The 18,357-nt window shown below is 42.7% G+C and overlaps 1 protein-coding gene across 1 annotated transcript in view; it reads right to left on the reverse strand.

The window, feature by feature from the left end:
• LOC140537688 (protein kinase C-binding protein NELL1-like) overlaps positions 1-18,357 on the reverse strand; it is a 211,444-nt gene that overhangs the window by 45,438 nt on the left and 147,649 nt on the right. The window contains exon 13 of the mRNA XM_072659862.1: positions 10,884-11,009. Within this exon, the coding sequence (XP_072515963.1) occupies positions 10,884-11,009 (126 nt within the window). The remainder of the gene's footprint in view (positions 1-10,883; positions 11,010-18,357) is intronic.

An 18,357-nucleotide genomic window follows, 5' to 3' on the forward strand; every position in this document is an offset into this window, starting at 1 on the left:
TTAGTCTGCACACTTTGGTCCACACCTCTTCTTGGTAGAATACTTTTAATTTGTGTAAAAGTGTGGCACACATTTTAAACAAGTGCTTTATTAAGCTTTACACTATCTCCCGCATCGTCACAGCAACATATGGCCCCTCCACAGGGAACAGAAAGTGCCCTGAATAATCTGCAGTGCTGAATCTGAGCATTAATTAGACAGACAGTGGAAGGCAGGTCTAACAATCCGTCTGGAATTAGCGTCCAATTTAGCAGCGCCCCGGCTTCTCATACAAACTGTGCACAGGACCGCCTACTGACTGCGAGCCCACGAGGGACGTACCAGCAAATAAGCAGTAAACGATCAGAGGACAAAAGACAAGCTAAATGTTCAGCGATGAGACGGCGGGTTAGTTAATGCTCTTTTATTAGAGGTGTGATTCTACTCTGGATAGAAACTGTGAAACAGTACTGCAGACTGGGGCCACAAAGAGACAGGTTCTGTGCTGCATCCATCAAATCCAGAGAGCTGAAATAGTGGTAAGCCTTTACACACCCAACATGACTTTTCCCCCACGTCAGAGACGTATTTCTAAAAGCTGTGTAGACATAAAAAACCTCTCACCAAACGTGACTGCCAGAAATACTGTATTCACCCTCTGCTCTAATTTTGCTTAAAACTGAAGATCATTCACTCTCTCCACCAATCACAGCTCTCTGTCTGGTGTTGGTATGGTCAGCCGAACGTTTAACTGAACTCCCGGTGTATCCTCCTCACCTGTAGAGGGAGCTGTGTCTCCAAGACCTGTTCAAAACCAGCTCAGACTCAGACTCAGTAAAGCTCTCCTAAACTCGTCCTTCTCCTTTTACTCTTCCAATAAGCAGCACACAGTGTTTACTCTCTCAGGCCCCGTCTCAAATCACCCCCTCTTCCCTGTGTAGTGCACTTGGTAGGCTGTGAAAAAGTAACAGCACCCAAACAGTGTAATTGAGCTGTCTGATCTAAAGTAGGAGTAAATTCAATCAGTTAGACAGATCTCTGTTCAACACGCTCTCACTGTTTAACCATTTGTTTTGCTTTTTAAGTGCATCATGTAGGGAGTATGATGACCGACCCTGACATGCTCATTTAGTAGATGCTAATGTTGCTAACAGAGTTAATTACAGGTAGACACTCTCACTGACCACTGACTTTATGTTTATATGGGTTTATTCTAATGTTATATAGAGTTAATTACAGGTAGTCACTCTCACTGACCACTGACTTTATGTTTATTTGTTTTTTTTCTAATGTATAGAGTTAATTACAGGTAGACACTCTCACTGACCACTGACTCTATGTTTATTTGGGTTTATTCTAATGTTATATAGAGTTAATTACAGGTAGACACTCTCACTGACCACTGACTCTATGTTTATTTGGGTTTATTCTAATGTTATATAGAGTTAATTACAGGTAGACACTCTCACTGACCACTGACTTTATGTTTATTTGTTTTTTTTCTAATGTATAGAGTTAATTACAGGTAGACACTGACTTTCCCACAGTACTGTATATAATCTGGTGCTGTTTTACGTGGCAGATCATGTTTGGTGTTTTGGAGTCAATGATTCTTGGTGAAAAGGAGAAGAGCATTAAAATGTCCTGACCTTCCACTCCTGGCGGCTGAGCTACGCTTTAGTCTCCAGTTTAATTGTGTTTAACTGGATAGACTGTTTCATATTACACAGATTATATCAGCTCCAGAGGACAGAGCACAGACGCTTTCTTTACACAAGATAAAGGACATGCAGGTAATGGAGTTCTACAGCTGCAGCGCACATATTTACACAGCCAACAGCAGCTCAGCCTCGTACCAACGCTCACAATCAGCCTGTGTTTGCTGAGCAGATGATGGAGGTTGGATTGTATTAGCTTGGTGTTTGAGTAATCACATGACTTTAGGCCTTTCAGCCCTGCACTGAAGGCCCAGACTCTACTTTCTATTCATGCTTCCACCCCAAAATCGACAAACCGTCCAACTTTATTTAGACCACTCTCTGACCGCACCCTACTAGAATTATATTATATATATATATATATTAGATTATTGTGCTCAAAACACTTTCTTTCATAGTGGTTACTAAATAAAATAATACTAGATAATGAATAAATCATAGTAGTTACTAAATAGTAAATGCCAACAGTGGCAGCTTGCCGAGCCCGGGAATCAAACCCACAACCCTGTTATCAACAGCCCGGAGCTCGAACCCTGAACACCACTGCCCCAAATACAAAGTGGATATTGAAGCACAATAAGTTAATATAGTTTCTCTTCTGCAAGTTATATATGTAAATGACCTCTTTTCTGATTGGTAATTGGATTCCTGTATTGTGCCTCGTTCATGACTCAGGCTGAAACACTCCTTACAAATCTTTAACAGTGCAGATAGAAAAGGTCTGCAGTGAGAGTCTACAGCACCTGTCAACACACGCTCTGTCCAAATCGGAGCAGTGAGAAAACAGACAGCCCTCCTGTCTAATCTAGTCTCGCCATGTGGGCAAATAAAATGGACAGAAGGAAAGGTGTAATGTGTGTGTGTGTGTGTGTGTGCTTGGCTGTGTGGGCAAATGCCTGCATCCCAAAGGTGCCTCCTGATGTGTTATCCAGTGAAAGCTGACATTCAGGGTTTCTGGCGATGTGAGCAGAACAGCAGCTCTCCTGAATCAAAATCAGCCCGACTTTACTGACCGCTGCTGGACGAGCCCAGATCAGAACCAGCAATCACCCTCTCCATTCAGTCCGACACAGCTCCATGCAGAGTTTAACAAACAGCTAAACCAGACTAAAGCCCTTAAAAACTCTACAAGATTAAGCCTGGTCCTGGACTATGATTCCTTTCAATGGAAAAAAAATCATTCAGATTCATGTGAAGTCCAGAACTAGGCTTAATCCCTACCCAAGAAACTGACCCTTCAAATTCTCACATACGTAAACACAGAACTTAAATACATACTGAATCATTCCTACCGGACACTGAAACATTCCTACTGGACACAGAAAAGAATTCTACTGGACACTGAATCATTCCTACTGGACACTGAATCATTCATACTGGATACTGAATAATTCATACTGGACACTGAATCATTCCTACTGGACACTGAATCATTCATACTGGACACTGGACAGAATAATTCATACTGGACACAATAATTTATACTGGACACTGAATCATTCCTACTGGACACTGAATAATTCACACTGGATACTGAATAATTCATACTGGACACTGGACACAGAATAATTCATACTGGACACTAAATAATTCATACTGGATACTGAATCATTCATATTGGACACTGGACAGAATAATTCATACTGGACACTAAATAATTTATACTGGACACTGAATCATTCCTACTGGACAATGAATAATTCATACTGGATACTGAATAATTCATACTGGACACAGAATAATTCATACTGGACACTGAATAATTAATATCGGACACTGAATAGTTAATACTGGACACTGAATCATTCCTACTGGACACTGGATAATTCATACTGGACACTGGATAATTCATAGCATCATGCTGTGTCCAGTAGGAATTATTCAATATCGACCATAAAATCAAAGTAGATGAATGATTCATTTATAGTGGATACTGAACAAACCACAGTGGACACAGAATGATTCATAGTAACTACAGAATTTACAGCAGTTACTAAATAACTAATAATACTAACTGAACAATACTTAGATATGTAGATATGTAATAATTCCTAGTGATACTGAATAATTCACAGTTGTTACTATATAAGGCTCAGTTGATACTAAACAACACATAGTAGTAACAGAAGAATGCATAAAAATACAGAATTCATAATGGATACTGAAAAAGTGCTAATGCATAATGAATAATTCACAGAAGGGAGTGAAGAACTGGTAACTGAATAATCTGCAGTCAAGCAATCGTGTGTTAGTACAGGCCTCCGAGAGTGCAGCTTCAGAAATGTACACTTAGCAGGGAGCTCGCCTTTGATGAAAAACATTTAGGGCTAATAACAGAGAGACTAACGGCGGCTCTGAAACAAATAATTATGGAGGACAGTGGTGGGTCTGAGACAGAAATAAACTTCTCCTGATCACGGCCTCCCACTCTCCACCTACCGCCGCTACCCGCCGCTCCAGTGAAAGAACCTTCATCTAATTACACCCAGAACGCCAAAGCCAGATAAGAACTGAGCTTAACTGAACGTATAAAGCTTCCCTGATCCGCAGCCAGTGTTCAGCTCACACTTCCTTTTACTAAACTGAATAATCAGGCCGTTCACACGTGGAGAAATGAGCTTTTTAATCACAGCGTTTTGCTGACTGATGCAGTTCAGCCACTGAAAAGTGAACTCTGAGTTAATCTGAGTTTTATCCTGAGTTTATAAACAGCCTGAAGACCCCGTCGCTCTTCTCCTAATCCAAAACGAAGTGTAAAACGGCAACCAGTAGCGAGGAGTTAGCATGGTTTTACTTAGCATTTATGACACTGGAGGGAGAAAAGCCCATCATCCTCCAGGTACAGATAGAAGCAGAAGTTTAATTAAGTCCAAGTCCAATTATCTGAGCTGTGAATACAGAGCCCAGTGGCCTCTTTCTCTCCCCCACTGATGTTCTCTCCCTCACATTAACCTCCACCGGCGAGGGCTACACCACCCTGACACCTTCTCTTCTCTTCTCTTCTCTTCTCTTCTCGGTGAAATCTACAGAGGAACAACACTCACAGAACAGGATGAGAATGAATGCTAACGCTCAAAGAAGCAATATCATTTAAACTGCAACCAAAAAATCATAAAAGTAGATAGAGTTTGCATATTTGCAATATACACCATCATATCAGAATATTATGACCACCCTGGTTTGGAATGAACCGGTCTCATTATTCTATCAGCTCCACTGACCGTACAGGAGCCCTGTGTAGATCTATAAGTCCAGGCTGTCTCCACCTGCTCCTCTGCAGACTCTGTTATCAGCCTCCTCTCACCCTGTTCTTCAGTGCTCACGACCCCACAGGACTGACCACCACAGGTGTTGAGCTGGTAGTACGAGCAGGTCAGACGCAGCCGTGCTGCTGGAGTGTTTAAACACTGGGTCCACTCACTAAAACACTCCAGCAACACTGCTGAGTCTCATCCACTCATATCTGAATGGGTGGAACTAAACTGATGTAGGCTAAATGGGTGGAGCCAAACAGTTGTAAGCTGAATGGGTGAGGCTAAACTGCTGTAGACTGAATGGGAGGGGCTAAACTGCTGTAGACTGAATATGAGGACCTAAACTGAAAGGGTGGGGCTTAACTGCTGTAGGCTAAATGGGTGGAGCTAAACTGCTGTAGGCTAAATGGGTGGGGTAACCTACTATAGACTGAACTGGTAGGGCTAAACTGCTGTAGGCTGAATGGGTGGGGTTAACTGTTGTAAGCTGAAGAGGAGGGGCTTAACTGCTATAGACTGGATGTGTGGGGCTAAACTGCTGTAGGCTGAACGGGTGGGGCTAAACTGCTGTAGGCTGAACGGGTGGGGTTAACTGCTGTAAGCTGAAGAGGAGGGGCTAAACTGCTGTTGACTGAATGGGTGTGGCTAAACTGCTATAGACTGAATGGGTGGGGCTAAACTGCTATAGGCTAAATGTGTGGGGCTAAACTGCTATAGGCTGAATGGGTGGGGTTAACTGCTGTAAGCTGAAGAGGAGGGGCTAAACTGCTGTTGACTGATGGGTGTGGCTAAACTGCTATAGACTGAATGGGTGGGGCTAAACTGCTATAGGCTAAATGTGTGGGGCTAAACTGCTATAGGCTGAATGGGTGGGGTTAACTGCTGTAAGCTGAAGAGGAGGGGCTAAACTGCTGTTGACTGAATGGGTGTGGCTAAACTGCTATAGACTGAATGGGTGTGGCTAAACTGCTATAGACTGAATGTGTGGGGCTAAACTGCTGTAGGCTGAATAAGAGGGGCTAAACTGAATGGGTGGGGCTAAACTGCAGTAGGCTAAATGGGTGGGGAAACTGCTAGAGACTGAATGGGTGGGGCTAAACTGCTGTAGGCTGAATGGGTGGAGCTAAACTGCTGTAGTAGTCTGGGTGGGAGGAGGAGGACAGAGTGAATTTCCTTAAGAACCAGCTCTAAGGTGAGAAACAGTCCAGAGGAGAATGTAGCAGTAAACTCATCCCGGCTCTGCATTACGATTCTGGCTGCGTTAGCGTTCCCTCATTTGGTGATTACAGGCTCCGCAGTCAGTCTGGCGTTAGGATTATACAGTCTGTTAAATGAGTTTGTTGCAAACGTTCTTTCTTAGATGTTTTTGGAAGGAACACGAAAGTAACATAATTGGTTTGAACAAAACTGTTTATTCTGTTCACAGCATTTACAAGCTACGGCCGCGTTGTAAGGTAACAGGCTTTACTTAGAATTAGCATGTGCTCAGACTGGGCCTGTTAGCTGATATGCAGGTAGAGCTGCAGACGCAGACAGACGTTCCAGCATGGAGCATGAAGAATAACAGCTAAAGAGAATCGTTTAGGAGACAATTAGGAAGGAAGGAGAGCGTCTCAGGGTGAGGGAGGTGTATTCCTCTGGGTTCTGCTCTTCCTGAGGTGCATATGTTAAGTGATGTCCACAGAGCCTGATAATAGCAACCTTTGGGGACCGGCTGACCTCATTACACAGTAATGAGCTCTACACAGAACCCGCCCTACTGACACTCTGCTTCCAGTACAGCGGCCAGTGAGTGGAAGAACAAAGGACGGGTTTCCAATAAAGTGGCCAGTGAGCGGAAGAACAAAGGACAGGTTTCTAATAAAGTGGCAAGTGAGTGGAAGAACAAAGGACAGGTTTCTAATAAAGTGGCCAGTGAGCGAAAGAACAAAGGACAGGTTTCTAATAAAGTGGCCAGTGAGCGAAAGAACAAAGGACAGGTTTCTAATAAAGTGGCCAGTGAGTGGAAGCCCAAGGTAGATGTTTCTAATAAAATGGCCAGTGAGTGGAAGCCCAAGGTAGGTGTTTCTAATAAAATGGCCAGTGAGTGGAAGCTTCTCAGCGCTGCAGTGTGAATGTACTTTACTACTGCAGTGTTCACCTGGAAATGGAGGATGAAGCAGGACGTGTTAGATAATGTCCGCCGGTCACACACGAGCTGCTGAAACGCTAACTAACCTAGTCAATGTCAAGCCCCCTCAGGGAGAAATTCTTAAATATGATTTCTTCTCCTCTCGCACTCTCGCTCACCCGTGGCAGCTTAAGCACACATACGGAGGGATCATCTGAAGGACTCTGACAGAAACTGGAATAATTAGATACTGTGATATTCACCTCAGCGGAAAATACAGCCCGAACGCAGCGGCTTAGTTTGACATTGCCGCTGCTGGAGATGCTGGAATCCCAATAAGTTGGAAATGAACAGTCTTCATTTAGCTCATCTTAAAGGGGCCATATGACAGGAATGCTAGAACCCCCCTATCACTACATGCTACCAGCGCTGGGAGGGCAAAGGCTTGTACGGTCTTCCTTCGAGACACGTGAAGAAGCTCCACCACATCTTCTCAAACTGATAGTAACATACACAACACCACTGGAGCTCAACACGCTCTGAGGACCGTCCTACCCACAGAGAGAGAGAGAGCTCTCTGGGACTCCCGAACACTGACGGATGCCTGTGATGATGGAGCCAGCGCTTAGACAGCTGCTCCACTTGGGAAAAACGAGCTACGAGTACTAGAACCCTTTTATGTGCTGTTAGGGGTTCTAGAACTAATGAAACAAGGACCTCAAAGGGGTCGGTATGTATATCCTACCGGCAAACTATCAAAATAATGAAACCCAAGACTAACTATAGCAGAACCCTTGTTGGTGCTGTTTCCAACCATTACTGAAAAGATAGATCCTGATTGGATCAATTAAATAATGTAATGGTTCTTGGAAGAAGCAGAACCTTATAAGGATGCAGAACCTTCCATGAAGTGACATGAAGGTTCTGTAAAACCCTTAAAGTCTCTTTCCAGTCCTTAGAGAATGCAGCTTTAATGATATCAGTCAGCAACGAACTGGGGGGCTTTATACCCCTCTAGCCCCCACCTGGCATTAGACAGCATGGTGCCAATAGGGTCATGATGTTGATCTGCTCCAGAGAGTCCTATTCTATTGGCAGTATTTCTTCTCTACAGGGACTAGACAAGCTGTGTGTGTGCATTTGCACATCTGTACCAATAAACATCTGGACATATAGTGCACCTCATGGCAGTAACTATGGAGGAACATTTGTGGGCGGAGTTGTAATGTGCTTTATTATTACACAGCAGTTCCTATAAGACTGCAGAGTGAAGGACAGTATGTTTACTATACTGTCTCCCCAATGGAGTGTGTGAGGATCTGGTCAGTATGTGTGTGTGTGTGTGTGTGTGTGTGTATATGTGTGTGTGTTGTGGTGTCTGCCCAAATCATTTAGGCTGATATGTGCTGATTGATTTCCTACAGACACGGCTGCCAGCTTTCAGCTAATTAAAGAACAGTTCTTCAGCCACAACAGCCACCAAAACAGCCAACACACACACACACACACACAGACAGACACACACACACACACACACACAATTTTATCTCATATATCAGTGTCAGAAATGTTAAGCTTCTGACATTATCTGTCACAGAATGATGGAGCGAGTGCACTGGGGGATCAGAGGTGCTGCATGTGGTTTATTTTCTGCTTTATTTGGTACAAATGTCTGCACACACACACACACACACACACACACACACACACACACACACACACGCTCACGCTCTCTCTTTCTCACACATACACACAAAGTTTTGTTACAGGACATAAACATTCAAAAAAAAAAAACTATCATTAAATTTAACATTCTTCTCTAATCAGTACTGTACTAATAACAGGGGCCATCAGTATTGATTATATTAGTAACTGAGTCATTTATATACTATTTTTTAAGTGTCTACCTGTAATTAACTCTATACAACATTAGAATAAACCTGAATAAACATAAAGTCAGTGGTCAGTGAGTGTCTACCTGTAATTAACTCTATATAACATTAGAATAAACCCAAATAACCATAAAGGCAGTGGTCAGTGAGAGTGTCTACCTGTAATTAACTCTATATAACATTAGAATAAACCCTAATAAACATAAAGTCAGTGGTCAGTGAGTGCCCACCTGTAATTAATGCCATATAACATATTTATATAATATTATAAAATATTATATAAATATAACTATATTTAGTCAGGCCTGTGTTTTGGAGATGCTGCTAGTGTGGGTTTCTTCCCTTTCAGTGATGAACCCCAAAGTAATGTGAGTGCTAACAGCTCCATCTTGTGGAGAATGTTCTGTCTACTGAACTTGGATTATAACAAGCTGCAGGTTTCCTAATTAGCTGCCAACTAATCACCAACACCATTGATTTAAAACATGTTTTTAGGAAATTGGGTAATTTTAAAGAAGTAATGGTGAGAGCCTATTTGAAAATATCTTACAATATATCTGATTTAGAATCTGAAGCCCTATAATTATTAAAACACGAGGGATTTGGGACGAGCTTTGTTTAAACACGCTATTTGGATATCTGTAATCACCTTAACGACTTAATAAACAGTAGCTTTGTTGATGAACAACACAAATTTACCCATCAGAAATCACGCTTTCCTTTCAGCTTTCCAAAGACTAGAGAAATACAGGCTAAACAATCAATTTAAATGAAGGAGTGATTTCCTGATTTCACAAAGCAATCATTATAATCAGCCCTTTGCTCTTAATTACACTTTTTGAGGCTGAACGCTGAGAAGAATAGATTTTAATGTAAGAGCCTGTTTCTCTTGGGTTTTACACCCAGCACTAATGAGGCCCTGAAGTTCCCCCCAGTGAACACCAGCAGAGATTAAATCTGTGTTTATGGGTACATACAGCATCAAGCGCCAGGATTCGGATCTACACCCGAGGCTCAATCACATCATTCAATTAGCCCAGCCTAGCCTAGCACTGTGTGTTTATGCACAGAACATTTAGGTTTAAAGAATTTTATAGATTATTTTGCCTAAAAAATCAATTGTACACATTTTTCCTTTTAAATATTGCACATAATTAAGCAAATGGACGTGTTTACCGGACACTATTAACAGAATGATCTTTATTATGATGGTTTACAACCCACTCGTGTCCATAACACCGATACTGGGCAGTGTCTCCATAACCCTGAAGTGTTATTCCCTCTCCAAAGTTCTTCCCTCCCCAAGGTCAATAATCCTTCCCATTCCAGTGTTCGGGGAACCCTAGAAGGTTTATAGAATGGTGTATCCCAGCTCCCAGCACACCAGCCTTAGGTCTTTAGTTCTGGATGGCTTGGTTCAGGTGGGCTGGGAGTTGGTTCAGGGTCAGTCAGAGTGGTCCCTAAGGACAGGGTGTGTAAATACTGATGAAGAGAGTCTTTAGACCAATAAATGTCAGGCCTCACTAATATTCACACTGACGCAAGCTTGTGTACAGGCTCCAGCATGTGTTATAAAGGCCAGTATACAGGTACAAACCAAAGAAACATAACAAACAACAGTACAGGTCCAGCTGTGTCCCTTAAACATGTGTCCAAGAAACGCCATGTTCACGTTCCCAGGTGAGATGTGCGGTTTCCTATTTTTTAAACATCTGGAGTCCTGGCTGGGTGTGCAGAGTAAGGTAAAGTTGGTGTTAATGGTAACAAAGGAAATGTTATTCTGAGCGGCTCTGGTCTGTTTATCATGAGCAGCACAACGGTCCAAAACCACAGTAACCAAGCTCTAGAAGTGTGCTGTATATATACACACAAATCAGGGTATATAGACCGATTTATTTAGTGTGTGTGTATGTGTGTGTGTTTGACCTACCTGTGCAAGAGAAGTCATCCACTCTGGTGAATCCTGGCAGGCAGTCACAGCGATGTCCACCCGGCAGGTTCACACACACTGTGTTGGTCTGGCAGTAATGCATCTGTGTGGAGCACTCGTCTATATCTGCACACACACAGAAAACAACACACACCACTTAAATAAATGCATGCCAAATAAACACACACACACACACACACACACACACACACACACACACATATTATATATATATATATATATATATACATACATACATTAGCAGTAGACCCTTTAAGTCCTGTAAGTTGTGGGGTGGACAGGGCCTCTATGAGCATCAGTAAGCCTTGGGTTGTCCTTCCTTGGAGCCCTTATATATTTCGAGGGGTGGATTTTTTAGGCAACCAGTGAAGAAAGTGAAGGTGATGAAGCAGGAAAAATGGACAAGTGTAAGAATCTAAATTGTTCTAGACAATGACTGGGTCAGAACATCTCCAGAACATCAGGCAGGTCTTGTTGGGTGTTCCTGGTATGCAGTGGCCAGTACCTACCAGAAGGGCTCCAAGGAAGGACAACCCAAGGCTCAGTGATGCTCATGGAGGCCCTGTCCACGTCACAACTTACAGGACTTAAAGGGTCTACTGCTGACGTCTGAAGGTGTCTATGTACCTCAGCCTTGTGGAGTCCATACCTCAGCGGGTCAGATCAATATTAGATGTTCTGTTAATGACGAACTGTTTGATTGATTTCTTAAAGAAACTGCATTTTGATCGAATCACTGTGAGATCAGAGATTTACACTCCTCACCACAACCACACTCAATCTTTCACTGCAGATACACACATTACAGTCAGATCTGCGACCGGCCGAGTCACTGACCGATCACCCCGCGCTGTTAAAGTGCTGAAATCAATGCGTGAGGGAGTGTTCTGTCAGACGCAGGAGAGAATGAGATTTGTTTCTAGCTGACATGCTTCCCTGTCTTCCATAATCATTTAGATACAGTAGAGACCACCCCCAACACCTTCCGGCCCCCCATCCCCACTTTTACATCTCACAGCTCCTCCTGAGGTAACCTTTAAGCGCATGAAAACGCAAATGAAATCACCGCGTCCCAAACCGCTTCACATTACACTGCAAATGTCACCTGAGCAGCCTCTCCACACGGAGCACACTCCTGCATCTTAAACAGCTCGTCTGGGATTCTTCAGTAAAGATGGTGGTTATACACAGCATGGACAAAAGTATTGGGACACCTGCACATGCATAGTTTCTTCTGAAATCAAGGGTATTAAAAGAGCTGATCCTGCTTTTGTTGGAGTAACTGTCTCTACTGTCCAGAGAAGAAGAGTTTCACCACCCCACCTCATCATCCCCAACTCATCTCATTTAAAAGTACTGGATGGAGCTCCTCCACCATCATTCCAGAGAACACAGTTCTTCCACTGCTCCACAGCTCCTCAATGCTGGGGGGCTTTATACCCCTTTAGCCCACGCCTGGCATTAGGCAGCATGGTGCCAATAGGTTCATGATGTTGATCTGCTCCAGAGAGTCCTATTCTATTGGCAGTACTTCTCTACATGGACTGGACAAGCTGTGTCAGCAATGGGTGCAACTGATAATAGCTAAATGTATTTACTAGAAGGGGTGTCCACAAATTTATTTTTTAATGTATAACTGTGAGAACCATCTGCATGGTGAAACAGTTCAGAAAAGTGTTGTTTTTTATTATGTGCCATTCTAATGATGCCTTTACTTGCCACTACGTCCATTATAACAACCACAAAATAACAGTATTAATAATAATTAAATATTTCCAGGGCAATGCCACAGTCTCCTAACAATGCACAGAAACACCTGAATGCATATATCCTTCCATGTATGGTAAAAAGGTTCTTTCACATGGCGAACAACCATATAGAACCCTTAAACATGTTCACAAAACAGGGTTCCACCACTGTTACAATCCACTTTTTGGGGTAGAACCACTTTGTAAATTCTAAGATTTAAGAACCTTTAAAAAAGTTGAAAGAACTCCACATAAAACCGTACAGCCAGGCCAAGAACCTGATTACAGAGAGTGAACTACAGAAAAGGAGGATGGAAACCCTTTCAGATCTCTCTAATCTAACCAATGAGGATTCATCAGTATTCTCTGGATGGAGAACCATCTTGGACACTTTGATGTAGATGCAATGTCGTGGAAATTAAGTCCGCGGCGGAAAAGTGGCACTAGGCAAAAGTGCTCGGCAATTACGGGCCACTCGAGCTTCCGCTACAGACTCGGCATTCAAGTGCCCTTGAAAGGCACTAAGGTGGTGAGCCATTACGGCTAATATCAAAGCAGCATTGAGGGCCAATAAAAGAACCATCGGTGCGATTACATCAGCCGTAGAGAGGAACATGCAGGTTAGCCCGAACTTCTCTCTGTCAGATTCTTCAGAATCAAGGTCAGCCTGACTGAACAGTGTAGGTTGAGAGAGGTACATTCATCTTTAGATGGTGAAGCTGAAAACGCTCCAAGGCCTTCATACACTGAGCACAACTCAATCTGGGGGGGGTTATCCAGAATTCTCGGACAGAGAGAACAGTGTTTTACTCAAAGCTGTTTGATTATGATGGTAAGAGTAGAAGATATTATGAGATCTAAACACAAACAACTGAATGCATTCATTAGAAGGGGTGTCCATAAATATTTGGACACAGTGTATTTTGCCATCACACCCTCAGTACAACTGCAGTCCCTCCAGAAGACCTCACTAATTTAAAAGAAACACAAAGCTCTCCACTACCACCCCTCCGTCCCCCAACCCCCCTCACCCCCCCTTTGAAGCTGCTATATGATGTCATCGTAATCTCCAGCCAAATTCCCAGTGACCCTGAACGTCATCCCCGCAGGACACTTAAGCTTCCGAGAGAAATCCATATGTCACCTGCTGAAGGCGGAGAGTGTTTCCACTCTCCGGCCGGATCACCTTTTTTCACCCAATGCAGCAGAGAAAGACTTCCAACCAAATCAGATCTGCTCTGGATAAGAACGTCTGATAAACGGATGAATTAGACCTGCAGCCAGTGCTCTGTTCTGTTCTGATTGGCTGTGACTTATTTAAAAAGCAATCAGAGCTGAGATTGTGGGCGGGGCTAAACTATGGTATGGTATGAGTTGGTGAATTTGAAACGAGCTGTTTTTGCAGTTTAATTTTCTATATATCATCCCCAACTATAGAGGGAGCCCATGAGCAAGCACAGCAATGCTTGCATCAGTCTTTAGTACAGGACTGCGTACATAAATAAGCATATTTGTCTTTAGCACTACTGTCCACTTCATACCATAGTTTAGCCCCACCCACAATCTCAGCTCTAATTGCTTATCACAGCTAAATCACAGCCAATCAGTACAGGTCTCACTTACATATATTAGTCTAAAGGCTCTGCCCACATACTTCTATGCGTCCTTTACATTGACAGTGATGTTAAGCAATACATCCATTAAAGGGCAGTATGGAGTAAAACGTTTCTGACCACAACAAACATGGCGATGGTGGAGAAGGTCATGATGATGACGTACCCCCACGGTTTCCAGTGGTACTGCTCCATTCCAGCCATATATGTAAGCTTTTAGAAATGCACAAATACGGACTAAATGGATGCAGAGCACGGACAGAAAGCTCCACCTGTATCCGTATCTGTATTTAACACTGAGCAATAATGAGGCTTTAAAGGCACTATAGCAGCTTGGGCAGAGTTTAACGAACGCATCTTAGCACTCTGATGATTCGTAAATGGTTGGGAAAGCTTTAGATTGAACGCTCTTTCTCTTTCTACCATTTAAGATGATCTTAAATTGGGACGTGGGATAAAGAAAGGTTGGAAAATCACTGTTTTTGGTTTATAAACTTTACAAACATTACAAAAGGACCTACAGATCCAATATAAAATGGTTTTAATGGGTGTTTAATGAGTCTGTCCATTAAAGACAGTTCTAAAGCAGTACACAGTGGTACAGAGATAACTAATGCTGCAGTTTTAAGCAACGCAGAGCACCGTGACCAACCCTGTACAACTACCACAGACCCATACACTCACTCTTGTGTCAGAAAGTGCCCCGGCTCGTGTGTGTTTCAGTCTCTGTGTGCTGTATCAGCCCTCAAACATGCTAAAAACCACTGCTGCGAGTGTGTAAAGCGACAGGGGACGCGGCACTTTGGTCATTTAGCTTCCACAGGGTCACTGTTCAACCGCAGCGCTGCTGGAGGAAGGGGCGGGTGTGTGAGTGTGGAGGAAACTCATTACGGCGGCCACAGAAACCGTGTGTGTGCCCACAGTTCCCTCAGCGGAGGAGGAGCAGGACCCCATTCCTGAAATAACTCGCCTCAGCATGACAACACACACCCGCCCCTCCACAACACACCAGACCCAGACTGAGCTGACCCCAAAGCCGCCCGTCTGGGTGCCGGCCTGCACCTCATCATACTTGGAAACACTTTACAGACTGTCTCTGATTCTGTCCTCATTTCTGCAAGTTCTCTGCTTAACTCAGTCAGAGTGGGGGGTACTGTCTGATCTACAGGCTCTAATTCTAATGTTATAACGAGTTAATTACAGGTAGACACTCTCACTGACCACTGACTTTATGTTTATTTGGGTTTATTCTAATGTTATATAGAGTTAATTACAGGTAGATACTCTCATTGACCACTGACTTTCTGTTTATTTGGGTTTATTCTAATGTTATATAGAGTTAATTACAAGTAGACACTCTCACTGACCACTGACTTTATGTTTATTTGGGTTTATTCTAATGTTATATAGAGTTAATTACAGGTAGACACTCTCACTGACCACTGACTTTATGTTTATTTGGGTTTATTCTAATGTTATATAGAGTTAATTACAGGTAGACACTTTCACTGACCACTGACTTTATGTTTATTTGGGTTTATTCTAATGTTATATAGAGTTAATTATAGGTAGACACTTTCACTGACCACTGACTTTATGCGTATTTGGGTTTATTCTAATGTTATATAGAGTTAATTACAGGTAGACAATCTCACTGACCACTGACTTTATGTTTATTTGGGTTTATTCTAATGTTATATAGAGTTAATTACAGGTAGATACTCTCATTGACCACTGACTTTCTGTTTATTTGGGTTTATTCTAATGTTATATAGAGTTAATTACAAGTAGACACTCTCACTGACCACTGACTTTATGTTTATTTGGGTTTATTCTAATGTTATATAGAGTTAATTACAGGTAGACACTCTCACTGACCACTGACTTTATGTTTATTTGGGTTTATTTTAATGTTATATAGAGTGAATTATAGGTAGACACTCTCACTGAACACTGACTTTATGCTTATTTGGGTTTATTCTAATGTTATATAGAGTTAATTACTGGTAGACACTCTCACTGACCACTGACTTTGTTACAGTGGGGAAAAGTATTTAGTCAGTCACCAATTGTGCAAGTTCTCCCACTTAAAAAGATGAGAGAGGCTGTAATTGACATCATAGGTAGATCTCAACTATGAGAGACAAAATGAGAAAAAACATTCTGAAAATCACATTGTCTGATTTTTAAAGAGTTTATTTGCAAATAATGGTGGAAAATAAATATTTGGTCACCTACAAACATGGTCAGATGAAACCAAAGTAGGACTGTTTGGTACCAACACAACTCGTGTTTGGAGGAGAGTGAATGCTGAGTTGCATCCAAAGAACACCATACCAACTGTGAAGCATGGGGGTGGCAACATCATGCTTTGGGGCTGTTTCTCTGCAAAGAGACTAGGACGACTGGTCCGTGTACATGAAGAATGAATGGGGCCGTGTATTGTGAGATTTTGAGTGCAAACCTCCTTCCATCAGCAAGGGCATTGAAGATGAAACGTGGCTGGGTCTTTCAGCATGACGATGATCCCAAGCACACTGCCAGGGCAACAAAGGAGTGGCTTCGTAAGAAGCATTTCAAGGTCCTGGAGTGGCCTAGCCAGTCTCCAGATCTCAGCTTGCAAACTTTATCTTGTTATATTAGATATTTATCACTAAAACATTTCAGATGAGCATCTGCTCCATCCTAATTCAGAATGTACATAACATCTATAATTAGCCCGTTAATGTTGCTTTTATGTAGCGTCCACTTTCTAGCTAATGCAAAAGCAAGGAATGATTAGCATATGTACACTCTTACAGACCAGCTGCTGCTATTGTGACCGCCTTCTGGAGCCTTGAGAACGCACTGTCCAAATGAGCATTTTTGAGGCACAATCGTATATTGGATAAAACATCCGAGACCCCGACGCATCCGCCCCTCCAAATGAGCTCCAGCAGCTGCGCGGCTTACTCTAATACAGCCTCAATCAATATTTGTTTCCTCTGGCGTGAGTGCTCCAGCAGCACCCTTAACCACGCAAATCTAATTTTCAGACTCCACGACTGCCTCCGGTACACACATCCAGCACAGAGGCTTCATTAAACACCACCTCCTCCAACCACTGTAATCTGTAATCAAGCGCTGCTGTAATTGCCGGAGCAGAGGAGGGTCTCTCTGAGGACAATGACACACACTGATTGGTGATTGCTTTTCAGGGCAGGTGATGGCAGGTCACATGTAAACATCCACTCAGAAACAGCGTGAATACGATACTTGGATACAAACCTGGCTCCAGAGGGACGAAACGTAGGCCAGCTCTTCGGTTCTGATTTCAAACTGATCTGCAAAAGCAGCAGTGAGGGGTTTAGACTTATTAGAGGCTGACCGATACATCGGCCGGGCGATAATATTGACTGATATTAACAAACTGACAGCCGTGAAAGAAAAGAATCCCACCACTCAAACACACACATCTCCCAATGACAGTGTGGACCTTCAGAGAGTTGTGCCACTAGAGAACCCAGTACGGGGCCTTCTTTTAATACTAAGGCAGTGTATTCGCAATGCAATACATATCACGATACTGCGGTTCTGACTCCGTACATTGTGACATATTACGATACTGTAAGCAAAACGTATTAGATACTTCAATATACTGACTTTCTTACAGGCCTACTTTTACCACTATCACACTAAATGAAAAACTGATCTTTTTTACAGCTTAGTTTCCATATATGCAAAAAGAGTTCTATACAGAATCGTAACCACACTCCTTTTGTGCTATACAGAACCCCTTTTTAATTAACCATATACATACACATATACCATAGACAAGCGAAGTCCTGATCCAGGCATATATTAATGGCTATCTGAATCCCAACCCTGAGTCTTTGTTTCAACCACCAATGTTCATAGCGCCATCTGCTGTCCTCAAGGCACCCTTAATGGACATTATAGCTCAGCCGGCTGCAGCAGTGCAAACGTTTAAATTCCCAAAAAGTAAATAAGAGAGTTGAGAGTCTGCAGATCAGAATATCTGACCCTTTATAAAACTCTGAAACTCACTGAAACACTCCAGCGGGAGAACCGGACAACCGGAGAACCGCTCAC

The sequence above is a fragment of the Salminus brasiliensis genome, chromosome 17 (assembly GCF_030463535.1).
Source record: "Salminus brasiliensis chromosome 17, fSalBra1.hap2, whole genome shotgun sequence".
In the NCBI taxonomy this organism is placed as follows: Eukaryota; Metazoa; Chordata; class Actinopteri; order Characiformes; family Bryconidae; genus Salminus; species Salminus brasiliensis.